Source organism: Homalodisca vitripennis, chromosome 2, assembly GCF_021130785.1.
Source record: "Homalodisca vitripennis isolate AUS2020 chromosome 2, UT_GWSS_2.1, whole genome shotgun sequence".
NCBI classification, from domain to species: domain Eukaryota; kingdom Metazoa; phylum Arthropoda; class Insecta; order Hemiptera; family Cicadellidae; genus Homalodisca; species Homalodisca vitripennis.
In genome coordinates, this window is record NC_060208.1 from 68,828,607 (window position 1) to 68,854,819 (window position 26,213).

The 26,213-nt window shown below is 31.6% G+C and overlaps 1 protein-coding gene across 3 annotated transcripts; it reads left to right on the forward strand.

The window, feature by feature from the left end:
- Positions 1 to 1,210: 1,210 nt before the first annotated feature.
- Positions 1,211 to 25,839, forward strand: LOC124354110 (sodium-coupled monocarboxylate transporter 1-like). Of its 3 annotated transcripts, none has more exons than XM_046804327.1 (14): positions 1,211 to 1,292; positions 6,571 to 6,783; positions 8,527 to 8,686; positions 9,090 to 9,155; positions 11,666 to 11,717; positions 13,905 to 13,972; positions 14,770 to 14,924; positions 16,255 to 16,395; positions 18,279 to 18,387; positions 19,968 to 20,077; positions 22,941 to 23,127; positions 24,291 to 24,377; positions 24,631 to 24,779; positions 25,521 to 25,839. In XM_046804327.1, exons 2-14 carry the CDS (start codon positions 6,596 to 6,598, stop codon positions 25,816 to 25,818), a joined length of 1,770 nt encoding a protein of 589 aa, XP_046660283.1. In that variant the 5' UTR covers positions 1,211 to 1,292; positions 6,571 to 6,595; the 3' UTR covers positions 25,819 to 25,839. The 3 variants fall into 3 exon arrangements, with proteins under 3 accessions (XP_046660283.1, XP_046660282.1, XP_046660284.1); XM_046804326.1 differs by lacking the exon at positions 1,211 to 1,292 and adding an exon at positions 3,928 to 4,066; XM_046804328.1 differs by lacking the exons at positions 1,211 to 1,292; positions 18,279 to 18,387; positions 19,968 to 20,077 and adding an exon at positions 3,928 to 4,066.
- Positions 25,840 to 26,213: the final 374 nt, after the last annotated feature.

Genomic DNA, 26,213 nt, shown 5'->3' on the forward strand with positions numbered 1-26,213 from the left:
TTAGGCGTAACAGTTTGGATAGCTATTGTTATTTCTTGTTTCAAATCATCAATGGTAGCTGGGAGAGGAGGCCGAAATACCATATCCTTAATATATCCCCCAAAAAAATCGCAGGGGGTAAGGTCAGGGCTTCTTGGAGGCCAGTGATGAAATGCTCTGTCGTGGCCTGCCTGACGGCCGATCCATCGCCTCAGGTAGTTGACGTTCAGGTAGTCACGGACAGATATGTGCCAAAGTGGTGGCGCTCCATCCTGTGAAATATGAATTGTTGTTCTTCTTGTTCGAGCTGAGGGAACAGCCCCAATTCTCCAACATCTCTAGATACTGTAGTCCAGTTACTGTAGCACATTCGAAGCAAAAGGGACCAAAAACTTTATTGGCTGAAATTGCACAGAAAACGTTCACCTTAAACAAGTCACGTTCATTCTCGATTGTTTCCCGGGGATTATCAGTGCTCCATATATGGACATTGAGCCGGTTGACTTTCCGTTAGTGTGGAAAGTAGCTTCATCACTACAATCTTTGATACTACTTTATCTGTTTCCATTTGAGCAAGGATAAACTCACAGAAATCGATTATTTTAATCTTATCACCTGCAGAAAAGGCTTGCACCAATTTCAGACAATTAGGATTCATTACTAAACTTTTTCGTAGGGACTCTTAATACAGATGTTTGTGGAAGTTACAGCTTTCTGCTACTGTAGCTCTTCAAATCAATTGACCTTGGGCTGCGAAAACATCGTGCTACTTTTTCATTACTCGTGCGCGGCCGTCCAGAACTTTTTCCCTTTGCACAAACACCCATTCTCTATAAACTGTTTATACCAGCGTTTGATACACCACCTATCAGGAGGTTGAACACCATACTTCGTTCGAAATGCACAGTGAACAACTGTCGTCAATTCACTTCTGCCGTACTCAATAACACGAAAAGCTTTCTGTTTTGCAGTCGCCATCTTAGCATCAACTGACGCTAACGCCTTCTCAACAGCACCTCAAGTGAACAAATGAGCAACTAAATTAAACTTTAGAACTTCCTTAATTCGCCGACAGATAGCTTAACTCTCCTTTTATTCTCTGCAGAGTTATTATACATGTCTAAAGTTGTGGTATTCTTTTTGAATCACCCTGTATAATGGCTTATCTAAAATATAATATTCTTATCTGTTTACATGAAAATAAAATAAAATCCTTGCACACAAAAGATAAGAATAAACTAAACAACTGCATTAGATTAAAACACTTAGGTAATATAACACCAGTGACATTTTGAAGTAGATTTAAGGAAAGGGTAAGTACAATAGAGAATTTTTTAAATGTAAAACGTAAGACAATGTTATTGTTTTTCTCTTTTGATTCTAAGATTTCTAAAAAATATAGCTGTTGGAGATTATTCAACTTATGAAATTCACTTCAAACCAAGTAATCAATTAGGTAATACGTTACTTAGTTATGAGTTCAATAAATTCTAAAGATAAGTTTTTCTGAAACCGCAGTAAATGACATTGATTTATAAAAATATTACGCATCAACTATCGTGGTATTATAATAAGGTTAGCACGATTGTTGATGTTTATAACAAAATAATCATTATAAATAAGTATAAAATAACTTTTTTATTTCATCAAAGTACAGTAATACCTAATCCCCCCTGGCATTTCTTTATTAGCGATATTTCACAAACAGCCATATTGATCTGTATTATGTTCAAATATGAAGTAACATTCCTGCCCCATCAGGTTTGAATTCCTTTTTATTGGTGCTGAATTCATAACGAAATCTCGCCGAATTTTCACAGACCAATGGCACACAGAAAGCTCTCAATATAGAAACAAGCATACAAAATAGCCTTATTAATAATGAGTCAGAGTACAAAATAGCTAAAACTATGAGGGCTGATGCGATCATAAAAACAATTGTGTAGGAAATTTCAGCTAATTTCAGTAACACTATTTAGAATGTGCAATCAAACATTGGAATATTGAACATGGCATATAATTAGACTGTAACTAAAATAGCAGCGGTTTTCGAATTCGAAGCTATGTAGTACAGTAATGTAAATTTAAGATAATTTTATGCAAGTTTGGTTCATACAATTACTGAGATTAATACCGTGAAAATGCAATCAACACGACACTAAAAACACTGCTTTCGAGACCAAGAAGGTAAAATTGGTGTGCGATTTCTTGGCAGAAAGGTCATAGAGAATTGAATCCTGGTACGTAGTTTACTCTTGATCCAAGAAAGAAATCTATTGATCTCGGGTAAAAAGTCAAAGGGCAGTTCATCCACCTGCCTGTCCGTTTGTGCGATAACTCTTTTGTTGCTTTGTGTCTGTTCCTTAGACAATCAGTTGTATCGGTTTTGTAAGTTTTTTTGGATTTTATGTCAAAACACAGAACAACATGTTAAAACAATAAAAATGTTCTATGATAATATAATAAATTAACCTTGCATCGAAATTTAATCTCAAGTAGACAATACGATTATCATTTCATTCATTTCAACAATAAAATTTAACCTTTTTTACCTTTTACAGTCTAAAAGTATAAGAGATACAGCTCTTACGGATTTGTTTTGCTGTTTGTTTTTTTCACAGGTCTTTTTGTTTGTCACATATAAAGTATATAAAAATATAAATGGTCAAGTATGGTTTGTAACTAAATATGGTTTGTCACACATTTTTCGTAACCACGTGGCAGGCGTTATTAAACTCTGTTCCATAAACGATAAATGTGCCAAGCCAGAGGTCTAGGTCCCACGATAAATATACTACTTGGCCTCTTATATTGATGATTGGTTCAGAGATCAGATTTCATTAATACGCACAAACGATAACAGATTTTTTAACTTAAAATTATTTGACAAGATTTGATATACCGATGTGTTAGTGTCGCGTTTGCGGTTCTTGAGTACAGATATTTTACTAAAAACACACAACAACAAACAATTATTAATAATAATTATTTTTTCAAATAATTTTTTCGGTCTCTTATTCAGAATTTAAGTAACAGACTAAATCAGTTACCGCAATGGGAAGGAATAACAAAAATATTCCATGAAAGTGACAAACGTATAGAGCTACTCATTGAAGGCAAAACAGGTTCGTTGCAGATTAATTTTGGAATTCATGTTAACAAATAGAACATTAGTAAAAAGTATTTGTAAAAAGAGTCTATTAGCAAAAATAGTTTCCTGTAATGTTTACATAATTGTACATACATACAAAGTAATGATAAATATTGTACTGTAGTGAAGTGATATGTATTAGATTATGAAACGTAAAATAGACTTTTGCTTTTTATTTTTCTATAATTTCTGTAGAATCTTAAGCACTAAAATATATATCTTAAGTAAATAAGTCGTATATAGTTAAAAGTTCTCAAAATAACACAACAAAAGCATTATTAATCAATAAATTTAAGAGAGTTTTATAACCATATGAAACTATTTAATTGACTAAAATGTCACTAAAACTTTATGTAGTTTTGTATCCAGTTAAGAAGAATTAGGTAATTATCACATAGTCCATTTGCCATAATTGATTTTTATACATGTAGGGTTTAATCTCAAGTTACATCTTTCTAACAGTTTCATTATAAAAAACATATTTTCTAAGGTAATAAAAAAGATTCTTAGAATTAATGTTTTTATGTCCAAATTAATCTGTTTCTGAAGAAATGCTAAATTAGATAAATGCTGGTAGATTTATCCTAGTTTTGAAAATTATTTACTAAGATGGTAGAATATGGGACAGATTATATTTGGTGTAATAGGATAGTATGATTTGATAGTTTTAACCAAACTGATAAATATGGATGATTACGAAATATGATACGATGGGAAGGCCGACTGGATTTCGGTGATCGGAGAGGTGAGATAATCACACTAGTGGACTGCTCTAGTCTGGCAATACCAACCAGACCTTTAGAGCACCAAGACGTAAAGGGGAGCTTGTTGTTTGTAAGAGTACGTGTATTGTTTGTATATGAAATCATGGAGTAAATTCATTTAATTTTAAGAGCAAGTGTTTTAAATATTGTGTCTTCTACTTTTGTGGAGGAGGTAGGTCGCTATGTAGTCTTATTTTATACGAGATTGTATACATTGTCCAGACTTGTGATTAAGACTGTACATACTTTATACAAGTCAAAGTGACCCTTAATGTTAAAAAACCTTAATAAAGTGTTGTATATCTGTGTAAAAAATTGTTACAGTACAATTAACTTTAATTTTTATATTGTAGTCTGAATAATCAAGTTGCTTTATTAAAAAAATGTAGACTTCATAAACTACTGTAGGTAAAATGTTTTTGGTATACATGATATTAGTTTTTAATTACCGATAGAATTTATATCGACATGGGTGTTTGAAGTTTACATAACTAATGTTTGAAAATCTAATAATTATTAATTTCGAAAATGTAATTTGTATTTGCACACTTCATTATCAGCTATAAGTAGTATGGGTATAGTTATAGTATTAGATTATCAAGTGGAGCGATAATTTGAACACAACAGGCTTTAAATTACCTGCATTAGGTTTTATTCAAGACCATAGATGCATAATGACCATAAGCCTAAATATGGCAGTCATTTGTATACTGGATACCCGTATTATAGTTTATTACTGGAGTTATAGTTCATTACTAGGCTTCCTTTCTGTCACATCGTTCTGAAATAAGGTCGTTATTTTGGTATAAAATAAGTTACAAAATGTTAAACTTACTATTTTTAAACGAAATAGTTATAAAAATTATAAACTTAAAATTTATTTCCTGTGGGATATTTAGTTTATTTTACCTAAACATTAATCGATAAACAGTTTTCTAAGCCTTTTACTTTGTCATTGAGCTTCATGTACTGAGAAACTTTTGAAAATATTTTGAAATACTAGTGTACAATTTTATGAGCAAAGTCAATAAAAAATATCCGTATCGGTGAATTCGAATGAAAGGTCGATTTCACAGTGGGCGTCATCTCAGAATGTTAAACTGAAGATGCATTATTAATTTAAATGTTTGATTTGCGCTCAACATTGATGGGCTAATAAATCTCAGTATTGGCATGTTAATGTTATAACTGTAACACTTAAAAATGTTTAGGAACTCCATGACCTTAAAATATGATATGACAAAAATTATTAAAATAATATAAATTTATTTCTTAAAATGCGGACGTGATTTAGTTTCAGTTAGTCCATAACTATGTTTGCAAACATATCCATTATAACGGTTCAATTGTGTTAATCTGTTATTTTAAACCGCCATCATATTGAAACCTTAAAATATATCAAAACAATTGATGTATCTTAACTGACACAGTGGTTGATGCTTCCGTGTTGTACAAGCATACCTGTAAAGTGGTCGTGTTCGCTTATGCGTTGGCGGATTTGGTTGACAAAAGTACAGTTCTAATTGTAATTAAATTTGCAAAATAGTTGGTATTATGTAAAGATTTTATAAATATATTGTTTTATATTTGACTTTAAAGATAAAAAAAAACTCCATTTTGTTAATATTAATAAAGCAAATCACATACATATTTGAGTTCTCCTCTTATTTGTCATCACCTATGTGCAAAGATAGTTATCTGAAAATTTAATAGTTCTAGAGATAATAATATTTTATCAAACTATAGCAATGACTTATTTCCTCAAGAAAACTGATTTACAGTTTTGCAGTATTAAAATTGAGACCTATTATTCTACTTTATTATTAATGATAAAAACAAATTAACCATTCCCTACCCTTTTTGATAACTGTCATACTATGCCATACTACCAATAAAAAAAAAATTATGATTAATTTGTAATACTGTTAACTACTATGTATGTAACATTGTATTTAAATAATGTGTAATTTTTATCTTTTTTAATATAAGAACTGGTTGGTAATATTATTTTGTTTTAAAGCCTATTAAGTTAAAGCTATTTAATTTTAACAATTTCTTTCTTAATAAGTCGTTTCAATTGATGTGGAGATGCTCGGAATGTATCTTTTTGACTCTTCTGCACATGATTACATTTTATTATCATATTATCAACTTAATATCTATATAATGTTTCAGTATCTATTAATTTTCATAAACGCTTTTTCAATCGTTAGCACACAACACTTAAGACTTTCACGTGACTGTTAAGTGTTACTGTGAATGAATTAAAAATTAATTGCAGTTTACTTTGTTTATGAAGCTACACGGTTGTGTTTGACGTTCTAAAATAGTTTATAAAGGTTAAGCACTGAAAGTATAACATTTACAATTTCTATACATATTTATTTGACAACTGTTAGTCATACCTTTCTTAAGTCTGATTTTGTTGGCTATAATTCAAATAAATGAGTGAGTTTTATAATGTTCGAATACCAACATTTAAAATTGTTGGGAGAATTTAAAAAAGTATGAACAATGAAGAGGGTTTGTGCAAGCCTAATTTTGAACAATTGAAGGAAAATTTTCAGTGGCCACATTATAATGATTAGTACATGTATTTTCTTATTATTTATCTTTAGGCTTGTTAGTGCATTGCTTCCAGAAATTAAAGCGAAGAAAGTATAATTTATTTTTCAGAGATCGGAAACAGCACAGTCTCATAATGTCAAAAATGGATTTGGACTTCATGTTTGACTGGGTGGAATACTCAGTTGTTGTTATCATGCTCATCCTGTCCCTCTTGGTTGGGGCATACTACACCTTCCTCAACAAGCAGAAGACTTACAGTGACTACATGCTGGGGGGTAGAACCATGGGGGTGTTGCCTGTCTCCATGTCCATTGTGGCTAGGTGAGTTATCTGGTACTGACGGGCATCTTGATATCTGTTCAAGGAAAGTACTGCAACATTGCAATGTAAATATTGTGCGCAGTGTTTGATATAATGTTTGATTTGTATGATTGATATAAACTGCATTTTAGTGTTTTTAGTATGTCGTTCTTTAAAAAATCCGAAGTATTTTTATTTTGTTATATCGTTTAGCTATATCAATTGCAACACGAGTTTTGGTTTTCTTGTTACCAATGTTCAAAAGAACAATGTTATATCTTAAACAATTTCAATCCCTAATTTTTGTTTGAGTAATTTCGGTGCTTTTCATGACTTCCATGCAACATAATTTGTTTGGGATTGGTCTGCACCCTACACAGTGTCACAGCATGAGAACTAACAAAAGTGCAAAGTGTAGTTGGAGATGTTCAATAGTGGAATAATTGTTATCTCTTATCTGGCAAACATTTGAATTACCATTCTGAATGGTAGAGGCACTTGATGAATGGTAGTATGAATGGTAGTAACATGGTTCTACCATGTTAGTACAGTACATGTATACTGTCACCATTGGTCTGCACAGACAAATATACTTACACGTGATGAGAAATGGTCATTCGAAGAGTGGGGTATAAAATCTAAATTGAACAGGTTGATCGAAAGTAACGTACATAACCTGAAGTTGACTAATCGAATGAGAATTTATTACATTTTCTTAATATTTCTCCAAAATTTACTACGCAAGGACTTAAAGATCAAGTATGCTTATTTATGTAATGAGCTATCACAAAAATAATATCACATAAAGAGTTTGTTTTTTAAAATTTCGAGCGTGAAACTTTTCCTCTAGGGAATAGTTTCTAAACATTCATAATTAATTTTAAAATTAGTTAGGAGAAGGAATCGAATACCATGACCTACGCCCTACATATTTAATTGATATGTTTTCATTTATCTTCCCTAGTGTTTTGTTAGGTTATTTAGTAAGACTATTAAAAGTCTTAATAAACATATTCTTGACCGATAATTGAAATGAATTACCCCTTTACCTCCCTAAACAACAATAATCCAAATTAGTTTTGTATAACTTAAAAATGGCTTTGGCAATAAATCAGTTACTTTTCCTTTGTTATCTAAGGACAAGAAGTGGATTGAACTTAGTCCTAAAAGAAAGTTTGGCCTGCTTCTTGTCCTAAGAGAACAAAAAGCCCCATCGTAGGAATCCCTACCGGCTCCAACAGTCATCCCCAGTAGTAGACTAGACCTATTGGTGTTCTCTTGTACCCCAATATCACGACATTTTTGGTTAGTGATATGTCGCTCCTGGACATCCACAGGGGTGCCCAGATTTAAGTGACAGGTCGGTTTTTGCTGTACCCAGCGTAGGTTCAACTGGAAGGTATAAACTAACGAGAAGTGAACCATACTGCTAATAATTAATTAGTTACTAAACTAATTTTTAAACTTATTTACGCAAAATTGTATGCATATTTTTACAGTTTAAAAAATAATTTTAATAGTTTAAGCTGTTATTTTATCCTCGGTAATTTCTATTATTCTGTTTTTTTATTAATTCTAGATTGAGTTTCTTATTTGCAACGTTTATATTACTTTTAGCATCAATTTAATTATATATCACATATATATATATATATATATATATATATATATATATATATATATAATATATGAATAATATTATAAATATATATATATATATATATATATATATATATATATATATATATATATTATGTTTTACAGTTTCATCTCAGGAATCAGTATACTAGGTTTACCAACAGAGATGTACCTCTATGGAAGCCAGTGTATGACAAATAATATTGCAAATCTTATAATAATGACCGTCGCAGGCGTATTCTATTTGCCAGTGTACCACAAACTTCAGCTTAGTTCACTGTTGGAGGTAAGTTAGCTGATAGTCGCTGTACCAAAGTTATGTTAGTATAAAACCAGTTTACGTAAGATATGGCGGGACAAGATAAGGTTGTGTTTACCAACTACTGAAATGGAAGTTTTATTATCGTGTTTACAACTTGCATTATTCCCCTTATGTTACTCAGCAGACTTATGACTAAAACTTTTATTCTTGTTATAAAAAAAGAAAATGTTTTGGCTAACACTTTATTTTGTAGTTTAAGTAGAAATATCCACAATATTTAACAATAAAAGATGAATAATTTATAAATTTGGATACTTTAATAAAATAGTTACAAAGAACATAAAAGTTAGAATAGTTTTGTCGATACTTGCTCCTTAATTTTGAGTAAATATTTCTAAATACAAGGCCGAATGTATGATTTTTCCAGTACTTGGAGCTACGGTTTGACAGCAACGTAAGATTTATGGGCACCCTCATGTATACTATGGCTTCGGTAAGTAATTTATTATATGAAGCACTTGCCAATATTTTAATCCTAATACTCGTAAATATTATTGTTCACCATAGCGTGTAAGCTTACTATTAACTATCGAATATAAGTAATGAAACAATTGCACAAGAGTCACTGATGAAGGTTTGTCTGTGTTCGTGATTAACCTTATATTCGTGTCAGGCGGCGAGTACATTTATCAAACTCAAACTGAAATAAATTAATTTTCAAGATAGTTCCAAAAGTTGTACATACACTAATAAAATACTAGTAAAGTAAGAAATAAAAAAGAGATGAAATAAAAAATAAAAACTGTAAAGTTTATACATAAATTAAAATATGATATTTAATTGTCATATTTTAAATCGATTGTTATGTCTTTTTTAAATTCTAAAATTTGTCTTAAGTATTAACACCCATTTAAACAAAATATGGTGAGAAAGTAAATTATGATAATTGACAAAACAAAAATAAATTATCGCAGAGAAGATAAAAGATTATTAACTTTCTATATAAAATTACCAAATTATTATATTGCTAGTGTAAACAAAAACAGTATTAACAAGATTAACATATAAATAGAAAATAATTAAATAAAACAGGGGTTTAGTTGGCTTTTTATTATAATAATATAAAGATAACCATATAATGTGGAGTTAATAACATAAATAAACACAGACATAGCGGAGTACTCGAGGAGCCGGCGAAACGGACGGATGGATAGACGGACAGACAGAAGGATAGAGAGTCCTTGGACTTTTTGATCCAAAAATCTATAGGGCTATACTCTAAACAAAAAGGGAATATGTACCGTGTTTCAAATCATCACTTTTCTATCAAGATTTATAGAACGTATAGGCGGTTGAGCCCTGTGGGATGTGAATAATTAAGTTTAATACCACAATTTGGTATCCATGTTGATAAACCCTTCTTAAGAACCCAACTCTGTCATGTGGGGTTGGTGGTTGGGTTACACGGTTTTGCAGTTCTGGTGGTGATATTTCATGTTCATCATTAAAAAGCCTGGTCTTAGTGTCTTAGTTTTAAGTTAGATTAAGTCTTAGAGACTATTTATCTCAATAGTTAGCCAAGTTTCCAAAATGTAAGTGTGATCGGCACAAGTTATTGCCTCTTTTTTAAAAGCTGCTTACGACCTATCGTGTTTAAATTGTAAAGCTTGTATGAACGCGTAAGGATAGTGACAAATAGTATCGCAGATGAAATCACAAGAAGGGGATTAGATATTGCATTAAGGTTTTCCAGAGTCGATTAAAGGAATGTCAGTAATGTATGTAAAAGGCGAAAAAGGATTTTTTTTCGAGAGTTTACTCGGAGTTATTGAAGGGTGTGTTGTAAGAAGCAGAAACCTTCAGCTGTGAGGCTTGAGGTTAATGTTAACTCTCTCTACATGCTACAACCACTTATCCAAGGTGCGGAGAAAAAGAGGAATAAAATTATAGTTTATCGATCTTTAAAAACTAAATAATTACGTTAACAATCCTTGTTTGTGATATTTGCGAGACAAGTTTAGATTACGAATATAGCAAGATTTACATTACGTACTTTATTCTATACTCTTTGGTTGATTAAAAATATTCAAGCATTGGTATTATGCATAAAAGGTACTTATCTAAAAGTAAAAAAAAACAAATAAATAAAATAAAATGTTTGTGCTGCTTCATGATAGTTGATCATCCTGACCTCGAACAAAACAGACTGTAACTTTATTTGAAGTTTGGAACTCAATGAATGGAGTGAAGAAGATTTAATGAACTGGTTGAAACATAAAAAAGGACTGTTAGATTCAGTAATTTATACTAATTTAATGGATAAAACAATCCAGAATTTCAATAAGATTAATTGATATTTGTTTCTGAAATGTCTTGGAAAGGACGAGGCTTACTTATTTTCGACTTACTTTCGAGACTTATTGTGACCTGTAACCTTTAATACGGGTTTCAGTAATTAGTGTTTTACTTTTTTAAGTGCAGGTTTTACAAACAGTGTGCATGGAGCTGACGCAAAACATGATTATTGTGATTTCTTACTGACGTGTCACACTTTCCATCGTAAAAAACAAACTTTGAACTAGAAGATAATTTTATGGCGTGAACCCCGATAAAAATTAAGTACATTAGAAGAAAGTGTCCCTGCACATATAAGTACTCAAGCACTGTGATTGGCTCTAAGGTGTACCTCAAGCTTAAACGGGGCACAACACACTCAAGTGTAAAACATCCTGAAGACAGGGTTCAGTGTTCATATATTGTCTCATAACCATGTAGCACAGAATATTCTATACAATTGCTGGTTTTTAGTTAATTAGACCTTTTGTATCAGATCAAGTTGACACTGAATTACATGGTTTGTTTTGAAATAATGAATTGCACCAGATAAAAGTACATTAAAAAGTAGGGCCTACCAAGAGGCATAATGTGTGTCATAAACTTTTCATTCATAACTTTTTATATTCTTAAGTGTATAATAATAATTGATATTTTCTACTTTTCTAGGTGTTGCATTTGCCAGCTATTATTTATGTTCCAGGACTGGCATTTAACCAAGGTAAATATTGTTGCATGTGTAAGTGGTAGTATCATTGATATACAACTTAGATCTTTACTAGAACGTTCAAGAAGAATTTATAGAATACAACTGAGGCTTAACCAAATGGGTCTGTTATATTAAAAGTTAAAATATCTCTTATTTCAGTCTTTTGCATATTGAATACTCAAGTATGTGTTACTTGCGATAGTTTTGTTGCTTATCTCAGTCAAATGAATTGTTAACAATTATTAATATGCAATGCTTACATACATTTTAGTGTGACCTTTCCTTCCAACTGTTAAAAAATACTCTGGCTTTTGGGTAGTTTTCAATCCTGCTGCGTTATATTATAAAATGAATCTTATGAAAATTTGCTATATTTACATGATACAAACAGTTATTTCTCTGCTGTTATTTCATGTTATGCAGTGGTGGTTGTATTTAATCTGTTTATGTTTGTTTGTTTTTGGTTTAGTGTAAAGTAAATGTGCTGCACGTACATTGTTTGTCTTCGCACTTCAGTCACGTGTACAAGAAGGAAGAGCAAGGGATCTGTCCCCTCTCTTAATATACCCAAATGTTTGATAGATCTAAACAATGAAATGAATTATGAAATTGAGTTATGCGTTGTGTGTCAGAATTAATTTATTTTATAAATATGAAACACAAGTAATACTAATGCACGTTGGGTAGCTGTCCGTGAGAGCTGAGTGGTTTGCAGCTAAAATTGATAATTTCAGGGTTAAAGAGACAATAATTTAATATTTTAAAATTTGTTTTAGTCAGAAAGTAGCTGTCGGAGCTAATTCCATGAAGTTAGCCCCGCCCATAGTTTTTTATTATAGCACTAAAACTATATGAGCACTAACGAGGCGAATGATCCACAAAAGAACACTAAAGAAGCACTAACTATATACAATATTTACAATATTTGTGCTTTATAGGCGAAGTTAAATTCATAGACCTCATTTCGGTTCAAATTTCAGTTGCATTACGGCATTTTCAGGTCTAGGGTGATAAACAGTTCGGGGTTTGAGCTTTAGATCATCACATAAAAGTACGAGCTGAATAACACTCTTTGTAATGCGTGGTACTGTGTAAAGGCAAATCTACAGTGTTCTATTACTGAAGTTTCCTGTTAGATGTACATTTTCCAACGAGATAGCACGACATATAGTAATGCTGCCCTAAAAGAGTAATATATGTTGTCTTTCTTGAAGGACTTTAAACATTACTAAGAGAGTAAAACCTGAAACACGCAAATATTTAACAGCGTATGATAATAATCAATATTTGAAAAATAACTGGTTTTCAAAGCAGCCTATTTGTTTAAATTTGTTACTTCTAGGTAGTGTCAAACTAGTATCGAAATCAATTAAGGTTAAATTTATCAGTTTCCTTACACCCAAAATATTTTTAAAGTCTTTTATATGTGGCTAATATATACGTATTCCCATATATGTCTTCTGTGTTACATATTATAGATTTCAAAAATACTTTGAAACTTATTTTATAGAATCAGAATTTGAATGCAAACGTTTTATACGACGTTGAATATACGGATATTATTGGCTGAGCGTTAGGGAAGCACTACTCGAGGAGATAGTTAAGCTGTTAAGATATTTTCTGTTGAAAGTATTTGGCACCATGTTTTATGAATGCAAACTTTAAAGTTTGAAGAAGTTTAATTTGTTTTAGACACTCTATTATATATTGAGTATAGAAATGTTATGTTTCTTTTATTTTAATACATTACATGCCAAGTTTAAGCAACAATCGTATTACCCGAATCATCAATGATGAATAATAAATTTCAGATATAATACATTATATGATATATTTATTAGGCTCATTGTGTGTTTGGTAAACAGTGTTTAGCATAAGTAATTATCAATATATAACAGTATATGGAATTAAATGGTGTCTAGCAATTTTAACATAATTAATATCAGTAAATGAACGAACTAAACAATCCAATTTAACGTTATGAATGTACTATCTAATTAATATTATGTTGTTTTCGCCAAGGGACCGATCTAGCTGACAGATATCTATTAAATATATCCAATTTAAAAGTGTAAGTGTTAATAATTACTGCCACTTATCTAAATTGAATTTATTTTGGAGCTCTCTAAGTAACATACTTTTGAGCAAATTAATAAGGTAAAGAGTTATGCATTATTTAAGGCTGGATTCCTGTTTCAGTTACAGGAGTGCCCTTACACATCATCACACCCATAATAAGTATCTGCTGCTTGTTCTACACTGCCTTTGTAAGTGGTCTCATGTTTTATCAGCAAAATGTTGCAGTATTTTATATTTTTCTCTCTATGTGTTTTCATTTACGTTAGACAATTGTTCTTAAAATCAAGAGAATGTACAAATAAACGGTAGAATGAGGATTATACATACATTACAATTTATTTATCTCAATTATGATTAATCTAAACTATAAAAACATCATGAAAAAATACACACGACCATTCATTAATAAAATAGTGCTATTTTAATTTAAGGTATTTGAAATTAGTTACTTTAGAAAGTAAAAATAGCTTTTTTGGTAGTACACTATTGCTTTCTTTGTCAAGTAGATCAGGAGACGAGTTTGATTGTGAATACTCTATATAAGGTTTGGTTTGTGTGTTATATTGTATATAGAAAGCCAAAGACTTCAGTTTGAAGAAGTTCAAGTGTACGCGTACGTGTTATGCCTTGCCAATGACACATTTCAATTTTAAATTTATCAATTTTAGTTTAATAAAATAATTTATTGAACTCATCTACTACTTTATTTTAGATTAAGAAATCTTTGAGTGACTTTGTTTCTTTTGTTCAGAAACTACAATAAACGTATTTAGTTTATAATATAAGAATTCGTGTTTTCTTATTATAAAAAGCCTATAAGATAACTTCACAAAATAATTTAATATTTTAGTAACACAGTTATGTGGTGGAACTGGGAAATTATGTACGAAGGAACTCTATCTAAATTTATATGTACATTAATCTAATACAATACAGTCGATGTTTAATCTAGAGCTATTCATTAACATGTTCCGTGATGTTCTAGGGAGGGGTGAAAGCTGTGATGTGGTCTGACACTATACAGAATATGTTCACACTGGCGGCCGTCATATTCGTTATACTTATCGGTAGCTGGAGACTCGGCGGAATACTGGAGATCTGGAGAATCAATGAACAAGGTTCCAGGCTGGAGATTTTTAAGTAAGTTTGTGAACCTGTCTTCGTTTAAAATTCTTTCTCCGACTTTCGTACATCTCCAGTTTCTATTCATCAATAAACTACTTATTTGCGGAATAAATTGATAATGCATGAACGCAACAACAAAAACTGTTTTTGTAAAATGGATTTTATATTACCGATGCTGGGAGAGAATTGGATATATATTATTTTACAAAAATTAATCCCCATTTATATGAGAAACTAGAAGAAATTCATTGTGCGTCTAATTTATGAATATTGCTAGAAAGTATTGTACCAGTTTTGAAACCTCCAGTTAATTACGTAGTACGTAAATTAAAATATTTACCTGAAATGTTTTATTCTAAAGATATTCTTTAAAAGATTCTGAAATGTTTACGACTCAAAATAGACCTTCCTGAACTTTCTGTGACTACATGAAGAAGTATAATTAAAATGTATAGTGGCGTAGAAGATCCTGCCATTTACATGCACTATTTATTCAGTACGTGATAATGTTTAACCCTTAAACAGAACAGTAAAGTCAGAAATGCCTTAGTTAGCGTAGGCAGGTTCTTTTGCACAGGATCCGGCCGTTGGAATAAACTTACAAAGTTGACGTTGTTTAATTTACAACGATTTAGTAAATTAAACTTTGATGTAGATAACAAAATAAATGTAGATATTTAGCCTCATATCATTGGGAACATATAAACATTTGTTAACATGTAAAGTAACAAAATTATAAACAGCGAAACTGTTAACGTCATTTCTTTTACCAGCGCACGAGAACACAAAACTACGTACAAGGCCGAATGTCTCCTTGAGGAAGATATCTAAAGAGGAAAAAATTGCGGAATACACTAGTTAACTCCCTCAACCATCGCTCAACACTGACACATCAGTTCCCGGAGTAATCTCACCATTCGATAATGTTTTTTAATATAACTCTTTTTGCAGTAATATGTATGATGGATAATAGGTGTAGATGGATGTTGGTGGTATAGTATAACGTTATTTTATCGCTTTTTTGAGTGAAATAATGAGAGCAAAAATGTTGATTGTTGTAAAGTTTTCATCTGAGGTATAAATAGTTGTGAACGTAAGTACACCTGTGCTTGTGTTTACTGATTGGGCTGTGTATTCATGGTTTAGGCTGTGTTTACAGGCTAAAAACATGATACCTTAAAGTCCAGAACAAGTTTATAAAATACCTCTTAGGATTTGTTTAAATGAAAAGAAGTATATTTAGAAAGTGTTGCAAAGGGCCTTTGAGCTTGAAGAACATAGTGCAAGGATTCCGCAAGAGTTTATTTTTTGTGAAAATTATTTAGTTTATCCCCGTCTGTTACAGCATGGATCCAGACCCATTTGCCCGCAACACGTTTCTCACTGTGACGATTGGAAGTGCGTTCTTCTTTCTCACAAACATTGTGGCCAACCCTGGTACTGTACAGAGATTTCTGTCCGTTCCGTCTATTAAACATATCAGATGGTGAGTCAGGTAGCTTTTGTGTCATATCGTTGCTTTTATTAATTTAAATTTGAAGATTACACATCAAACTTCATTGCAACGAATGATGATGTTTAGCACATATTTTTGTTAAAGATTTCAGGTTTCCTTGTATAATCCATGTTTCCTTTCACGTTTGCGGGTTGTATAGTCCTTAGATTCACTTTTTCATCCAATAAACAGTATTTTGCAAGTGTTATAGACTGCATGTATTGAATTTCAAGATTTATGTTCGGTAAGGAATGGAATCCACCGGATTGGTAGGGGCGTGAGGATTATACATACCAGAGGTGGGGGGGACTGACCCAATTCTGGAACATTTTGAAAATATACAAACTTACTTATTGGTCAGACCGTGTAATCCTAATAATACCAAAAATGTGAAAGTGACTTTGTTTGTTTATTTGGTTTTCACGCATAAAGTATTCAACCGATTGTACTGAAATTTTACATGGACATTGCTACGGTCCCTGTGATAAATATAGGCCTATTACTATTTCGCAAATTCTTCCGAGCTACTCCCTACTGATCTCTATAGCAGTTAATATCTCATGTTGGTCTCTAAAACTGCAAAACATTAATTGAAAGAGCCTGTTATTATCTGTCCTGCATAAACGTTGTATTATGACAGCATACAACCACAGGTTTCATTAATTTAAACATTATTTTCAATTTGTTTATATGTATAGAGTGAAAACATAACAAAATTAACAACACATCTTATTAAATATCGTGGCAACAAGGCAAACCAATTAATCTATTATGGATTTAGTCCATGACCTAAAATTGTGAATGTTTTCTTTTCGGGCATTGAAATTGGTTTCCTTAGACATTGTGAGACATTTACAGTAATGAAGGAACAAATCACGGAGTCCGTGATTATAGCAAGTAGAATCACAAAGCAGTACATGAAACGCTAAATTCAATCTTTATGACAGAAAATCGTCGAGGGGACGTCGCATTTATTTCTGACTATAAGAGATATATAATGAGATATAAGATACTGTTTAAATATATAATTCCTAGACTGTATCGAGGAAACAGTATGATATAGCGAACATATATTGGAAAGCAAGAACATGTACTAACTATACTGTATTATGTATCACCTTTACATAATGATACACAACATGAAAAGTGTGTTGAAATTGTTTCTGTTCATTTAAGTTTTTAATTTTCAATAACAATATCTATATCCTTACAATTTAGAAAACTGTACTGTTTTGAATCCAACCTCATTACAAAATTATATGTGCTATATTGTTTCTCGAGCAAAATAGCAAAATATTGTTTTGCATTGCTGATATGTAACTACTCACAATTTTGATTAACCTATGGCCCTCTTAATCATGAACACTGATAAATAAGTACCTGATGCATGACTAATCCCATTTTAAAAATATATTATAGAACTCTATCGTATTATATCGTAAGTGCTTTCACTAAAAGCTACGAACTTCGACTTTGGAGTTCTTCTAAATTGGTCTAAATACGAGGTTAAAGTGTAACTGAAATCGTGGAAGCTGTTCAATCAAGTATACGGAATGTTGCATAGAAATTGTGGGCAGGACCGCGGGTATGTCCTAGTTGTTCGGCAAGTGTATTTTCGTAACTAAAGCAGCAAAGTAAAGCATGTAGGAAAACTTGGATAATTTATCTGTATCACAACTGACGCCAGTTTATGTGGAAAAGTATTTACATATACACTTCACCATAATACATACAAGTAATTACATCATTAAATACACTGCCTCATACCTCAGCATGCATTTTTGAAAATTAAAATGATAAATTAATACATAATAATAATGAATAATACTGTGGTTTTATCGATGACAAATATTATAAATTTACACGATTTTCAGGGTGTTGATTTACAGCTTGATCGGTTTCTACATTATAATCAACTTGTGCACGTTCTTGGGATTCGTTTTATATGCGAGGTATCATCAGTGTGATCCTGTAGCAGTTGGGGTAAGTATGGTAATTTCACAACGATCCTTAATTAATTTTGAGGCGTCTTACTGACTAGAAAATTATATATTTTGAAGTACTATATCAGTAATAAGTTTTGTAAGACTCTTTTGAGAGCTCTGTATTTATTATTAAGACAAGGTTTAATGAATGGTAGATTGACCATTATATCTTTAAACATGACTAGAGCAATGTGTATTACACTGTTTTTTTGAATTGCAGAACTGCACCATAACTGAGTTCAGTTTATTTTACATTTTATCTCATACGTGACATCAGATAGAATAGCATGAGTAAAAACATGCAATTTACAAATATTTATAATGCGTATAAGTTTCCAACATAAGAATCAAATTAATTGGATCGGTTGAATTAGCAACCAATCACATAATACTTTTACTAAGATAAGTGTGTTTAATTAGTAACACAGATACTATCTAATTGGAGAATGTAAATTTTTTATTTTTATTACTCATAGCTTAATAGGAGCTAGCAATTGATATAAACACCACATATTTAATAATTCTGGTATAAAAGTTGTAAAAGTTTAAATGATGGACGAATACAATTTAAAAATGATAAAGAATGTAAGTATAACCTAAAACATTTTCTTAAAACTTTAACAACTGTTATAATTGGTATGGTTTTAAATATATAGCAAATTTAATATTTAAATGCAATTGACAATATTACTGAAATCAAGTTGGCTGTTGTAATTCTTATCTGAAGAACAGAGTAACCATAACCATTGCAATCACAAAGATCCAGATATAAAATGTAATTATTTTTAGGGCTAAAACATGTTGTAGGGACACCGAGTCTTTTTTCTCATGAGAAATACAATACAAAAGAAATAAGATAACATAGCGAACGGAAATCAGAAGGTTTATTCTATAAGGTTGCAGGTATTCATACTTTCCTAGAACAAAAAAAGAAGCTACTAACAAGGACAGCAAGACAAGCTGATGTGTCGTTAGAGGGATTTAACCTAACCGTAAATATTATGTGATCTTATTATAAGGTGATAAGAGCAGGGACTTTTAAAATAGCACTTCTGCTGTGATCTCTAACTTAGGCGTCTCCTAATGTATGATTTTTTATTTTAACTTAGATTGTAGTTGTGTTACGTACAATCTTTACAATTCTTCCCTCGTCAAAAATGAATTTTAAACAAAGATTTAAATATTTACTATAAAAAGAATTGGTCTAAATAAAGATTTTCTGATTAAAAGTTTGACCAAATATTTAAGTTTTGTTTGTAGAAATACAGTTTAAACTTCCAAAAATATCTGGTGAATCGATAATTTTTAAATAAATGTTTTGTACTGTACTTAAAGGAAGAATTTTAATGTCATACATAACAGATACTACTATTTTTTCATTAATGAGTTGACATATCCATTGAATTAAATTACTTGTAAATTTGGGTTTGATGGGTGAATACTGGTTAGTTGGTACTAAGTAATTATTAGATTTAAAGATATCTGTATAGCCATATTTATTATACCGAGGTTTAATTTAATTTATACACATTTAATTATAAACATATAAAAAATTTTCCTCTACGTTTTATGTTGCAGATAATAAAAAACCCTAGTCAGATGGTGCCCTTGTACGTGATGGAAGTAGCAAAAGACTATCCTGGTTTGGCAGGTTTATTTATGTCTGGCGTAATGAGTGCTGCACTCAGGTATATATTAGAATATTTCTAATGATTATTCTAAAATAGGCCACCAATCTTCGAATCATTGTTAAGAATATTAAAAGAAAGGAATGACTGAAAATTAATGGCTCAACATTTTGTAGTTACGTGAATAACTGTATGTTTGTGTTTTTACATTTTACGTTTTTCAAAGTTACTGGAAATGAATGTATTAAGTCTTATCACCGGAATAAAGTACTTCCTTGACAATGGCCGAAATGGAGGATCGTTAAAATTTTAATTGTCAAAATCCCATAAAAACCTCTCCCTGCACTAAATATTACAGGAGTAATAACGTTTTTTTCAAAATGTAATGTCAAACCAACAATGTATTATTTTTTAAAATAGCACAAAATAACAAAGTTGGTAGTTTTTCTTAATATGCTGGTCGTGTACAATAACTGCCCATCTATAATGTGTATATAATACCTATAGTGCGGCTCTACCTCGAGTGACCTTGACATATCCCATGCACAGTAAGGCATTTGTCGTTGCCAATGTGATAAATGTGAAATTGTTAAATAAAAAATATTAATTAAAAAATACCAATTTAAGAAAATTATAGAACACTTTTTTAAATTGCAATAGGAGAAAATTTCACGTGTAGAAAAATTATGAAAAAACACTTGTTGTTCATAACCCAGGAGTCAAGTCTGAGACAGCGTTATAATGCAGAGGCTAAATTACATTAAGAGGGAGGTGAACTGGAGCCTTGATTATAGATCCTTCCAATCAAGGACTGAAGCTAACTCTACATTCACAATGAATCAATCCCTCCCACAGCTATGATGTAGAAAACTCGGTTGCTCAACATTCTACAACGAATTGCAGAATGTTTTGGGACTCTTCAGAGAAACATGGCTCCAGATTCCAGGAGTCAAGTCTGTGACAGCGTCAGATTCCAAACGCTGGAATAGAGGAATGTGAACTGGAGCTAACTAAAATCAACAGTCAGATATTCGTATACTTGCAATTATTACTTTTTCCACAACTATGAAAGCGTTAAGAAGCGTATTTGATTTCAAGTTGAAGTTGAGAATTGATTGATTACTAACCCCACAAGAATACACAAACTTAGGTTTATATATCTATCTATATATATAAAAATGAATGTTTGTATGTTTGTCCTTTATGGAATCGTGAACTATTGGACCGATCATGATGAAAATTTGTACGTATATGTATTTTTCCCACGGAGAAGGTTTATAAGCTATGCCCATCCCTTTCCCGATTCAGGATTCCGCCCCACTGGTTACAGAAATACCCATAAGAAATGCATTGCAGCAAACATATGTTAACGTCTTTTCAAATTTTTAATCAGCTGTTCTTTGTAAACATATATTACACTTATAGTTTTAAAGCATAGAGTAAGCTTAAGAGAAACGACAAATTTTGTTTAAACTGTTTTTGCAATCACTGTTAAACATAGACTTTACTATCCAGATAATACAATTCAAATTTGACGTAAAAATTCACCTTTAACTGCAATATTTATTTAATATAAACCATGCTCATGCTTGATCAGAAGAGTAATGCAGATATCATAATTACTATCTTACGTTGGCTACAAATATAAAGAATGTTATAAAATCAACCTTAGTTGTTTTTTTTGACAGAAGTATGGTTCTCAAAACTCCGTGTGTACATATTCTCTCGATCGAGACAACAAAGCAAGCTCAATCGTGGCATCGGAGATATAACTAATTTAATCTAAAATTTATTATAGTAAAAAAAAAAATTTACTAAGTAAATATAAGGACTTCGGTTCTTAAGATTTGCGTGCGAAGCCGTGGGTAACAGCTAGATAGAGGCAGGAATATGGTACATACCTTCATAATACGCCCAAGAGGCTCACGATGGAACGACTATCAATTATCTCAGCAATGTTTAGAATGTGATAGAAAAAGAATAAGTGAATATAGTGTACTGTTTTCAACGGGAAATTGCGTGCGAAGCCGCGGGCAACTTTTGCAAAAAATTATTGAAATGCGCAGCAAAGCGCGCCGGGCCCGCTAGTATAATAATAAAACAAAGCTTTTGGTATCTGTTGAGAACATACGCATTTTTGTGTGGAGAGACTTGTAACTATGAATAAGTACCAAGTTTCAACAAAATTTGGTTATTTAAATTCCATACTACAATAGACATTTTGAAAATCAAGAATTGTACTGCTATTGATTTTTTGCAACAACAAACGCTTTGCAATGCTTTAAGGTTCTGATTAGAAATCTAGCTTATTTATTAATACGATAAGGATTTCTTTTAGGTTTAAAAATAAAACAAATATAGTAAAGAAATATTATAGTAAACGTAGCGATAGTGACACTTTGTACCAATATTACAATAAATTTTTCAAAAGGCTAGGCATAGGTCTTCGTTATTTATCCTTTGTAAAAAATATATAATTCATAGTATTTAAATGTTATGGTAAAGAATTGTCATACATTATTTATAAATTTTAAGATTTACCTGCTCACATCCGATTGTAAAAAACACTTGACCTTTAACAGTATCCAAACAAGTAATATAAGAGTAAACACCCTGCAGTAGCGTTGCCAAGATTTTAAAAAGGGGTTATCTTGACTTTTTGTACATATAGAGAGTTGAACAGTTTCAGTAGAAAGAATTAAGTGTGAGTTAGCCTATGTTCAGCATAACTTAGCTGGTTGGAAAATGTTAGGTTGTCGCAGCATTAACTAATTTTTCTCCAAATGTTATTTTCTCTTTGATTATATTTTAGGGCTTCCTTATGAAAGGAAATGATAACCCCGTAACCCCCTACTTGTCTACGACATTGACATCGTGTGCCATGTACACAAATTGTTGGTGTTGTTATAGAGTTATGTTTCAGCACAATGGCGTCTTATTACAATGCAACAGGAGGAATGCTGTACAAAGATGTAATGGAGGTATTTTTCCCCACCGTACACCATTCTGAAGCCAAACAGTTCACCATCATCAAAGTGATAATTTTTGTATTGGGTATTATTTCCGTGGCGATGGTTTTTGTAGTGGAAAAGCTTGGAACGGTTTTACAGGTAAGAAAGCAATATTTTGTTAGCAACTTAACATGTAAATAGTAATGAAACACTGTAAATGTTAAAATTTCTATAAAATATAAAAATTGGATGTCAATAAAATAAAAAAGTTGAATAATTAAATTGCATGAATCAAGCTTTCCAATAGACAGATATTGACAAAACCTAAAATTGGCAAGATCCATTGGCATCACTAGCGAAATCCATTGACAGGTTAGGCCTACTAACTTCAGTGAGATGTCTAATTTCAGATTTCACGTGGTATCAATACTCTCAGTTTCATGGATTGCTGAAAAAAACATTATTTCTTAAAGATTATTTTCATTTACAGTTGAAAGTTTCTATCATTCCTCAGTAGCGCCAAGTCTTATCTGTATTTAACATACAGCAAACTCAATTTTCCCAAAAGCATACATTTTAGTTTAATGAATTGTGACAATTTTCCATTTTCCATACACAGTTAAAGCCAATTATTATCTTAAGTGTTTATATTGAATCATATGAAACAAGAATTCCTCTCAAAAAATCCTTTAATCCTTTTGAATGAAAATTTTAACAAACAATCTATGCATTTTATGGTTTAAATAGAAATTTGTAAACCTCAACAAACTCTTGAGGTTTACGTGAACATTGAAACCCACACAACATCATCATGGTATTTTGGTTAAGAAGTTCGATACCCTCTAGTGTATTGATTTTATCCAGCACTTACAGATCATCCCTTATTATACGTATTTTGGTTAAGAAGTTCGATACCCTCTAGTGTATTGATTTTATCCAGCACTTACAGATCATCCCTTATTATACGTATTTTGGTTAAGAAGTTCGATACCCTCTAGTGTATTGATTTTATCCAGCACTTACAGATCATCCCTTATTATACGTATTTTGGTTAAGAAGTTCGATACCCTCTAGTGTATTGATTTTATCCAGCACTTACAGATCATCCCTTATTATACGTATTTTGGTTAAGAAGTTCGATACCCTCTAGTGTATTGATTTTATCCAGCACTTACAGATCATCCCTTATTATACGTATTTTGGCTAACATAGCTCTTGAATGTAAATTGTAGTATGTTTAAAACTTTAGATTGTTGCAAAGTGTTAAACTAGGTCACTGCGTAGAATACACAGATTCATTTTATTCTTGCACTTTGTTTCAGATGTCAGTTAGCCTACTGGGAGCAGTATACGGATCTATTTTATCTCTGTTTACTCTTGGAATATTCTTTCCATTTGTTAATACTAAGGTGAGTTAGTTTCAACACATTTACAAGAAACAGTGTTTCTCTCTTCGTGCCAAATAATTACAGTTACAACATGTTTAAAAGGAGGAAAACTGTCGCTTTTTATTTATTTTAAAAATATAACCTATTCAATTATGAGTTCTTCATGTACGTATTTAGAATTTAAGTTAACAGTAGTACCAACAAAACCCGTTTAAACAGTAATCCTGTTTGACTGATTAGTAATAATCATTTACATCCTTGATTCTTGTTGCAGGGTGCTCTGGCAGGATCACTAACAAGTTTGGTGTTGTCGGGTTGGATTGTCTTTAATGCCCAATACTACATTATGAATGGAAAACTGCAGTTTCCTGGAAAATTTACTAGTATTGGTGGGTGTTCTAACAGCACACTGAATCATTTCAGGTAATCTAGTTGCATACACTATCAACGTTTGGAATTATGTAAAACGTCAATATTTATTTCGTGATTGAATTTTGCAACTTAAAAACCAAAGTTTTGCACACCAACATAAGAAAGGAACAATCATTAGCCTCCAGTAACTCTTCTTCTTTTTGGCGAGGAATAGGAGGAAATTAATTCTAAAATCTAAACTTGTGTTTTGACCTTCTGGATCCAGAGTGCTTAACATCAATAGTGTCTCTACCTGATAATTGTATACGTACGATTCACCAACGATATGACTAAAATATGGTTTAATACAGTTAGTGCTAAAAAGGATTAAGTCTTAAATAATTTATAAATATTTTTATTGCACAAATTTCTTATCCTGAATGCCACAGTTCCAACAAAACCATTTTTAAAACATGAAAAATACGTTTTATGAAATTAACACACATTTAGGAAATGTACAATCCGCACAAACGACTGTAGATCAAGTAATTGAGAAATAGTGTTGTGATCTAACTTCTGAGGAAGGAGACGAAGTTAAGAGAAAATGTAACAAAAGAACGTCGTATATTAGTGTGTTAAATTCAAATCTAAGTTTAAACATCTCTAATTGTTCTGACTCTTTGGTTTGGTTTTATATTTTTGCTTTGGTAATGTTTTAAATTTGGTTAATTAGGTTTTTTGAAATTTTGCTTTTTATTTGCTGATAAATGTAAATTTTTGATTTGGTTGAATAAGAGAATATTTGGGTCTTAGTCCACGTCCAGAGCTGGTATTCAACTACACAGGAGTTGGATCTGAAGTACTTGCTGACAACACGGTCCCTCAGGTCTACCAACTGTCCTACAACTACTACACTGTCCTGGGCACTCTGACTGGTGTGGCGGTAGCTATGGTCGTCTCTCTGCTGACACAATCTCCTGACATCACAACAATGAACCCCGACCTATTCACTCCCTTCGTCCACAGATTCATGCCTGCCAGGGATGGCAACTTAAAATCAAGGCCTCGTAAGGATGAGTATGTTTTGACCAATCAGAAGGAACTCGGGTGAATAAAACTAATTTCTTTGAAACGGAGTTTCCTTATTAACCTACTGGTTTTTGAATTTGAAAGTAACTTGTTTCAGCCATAGGTTGATATATCGCAAAAATAGTCTGTACTTTTAATTTGAAAAAAAACTCTTAATTTTGAAATAATATCATAATTTACTGCACCTTAAGGTACCTAGAATATTACTTCATGTAGAATATGGTGTACTTTATAAAATATCATCTCAAGTACGATAGTACTCTCCAAAACAGTTTGAAAATGCTAAGTAAAATTAACACTGCGTGAAACGCGAGGTAAGAATTCTCCGTTTTTAAAGAATTTCATGTGTTGCGTCAGAACAATGTATTTATTTTGGGTTGCTCTAAGAAATCTCTCCTCTACACCTCCCGCGCACCA

Coding starts and splice junctions, on each gene's coding strand:
- LOC124354110 (XM_046804327.1), top strand. CDS start 6,596: ATGTCAAAAATGGATTTGGACTTCATGTTTGACTGGGTGGAATACTCA. Junction 11,718..13,904: donor AGGACTGGCATTTAACCAAG/GTAAATATTGTT, acceptor TTCCTGTTTCAG/TTACAGGAGTGCCCTTACAC. Junction 13,973..14,769: donor GCTTGTTCTACACTGCCTTT/GTAAGTGGTCTC, acceptor GTGATGTTCTAG/GGAGGGGTGAAAGCTGTGAT.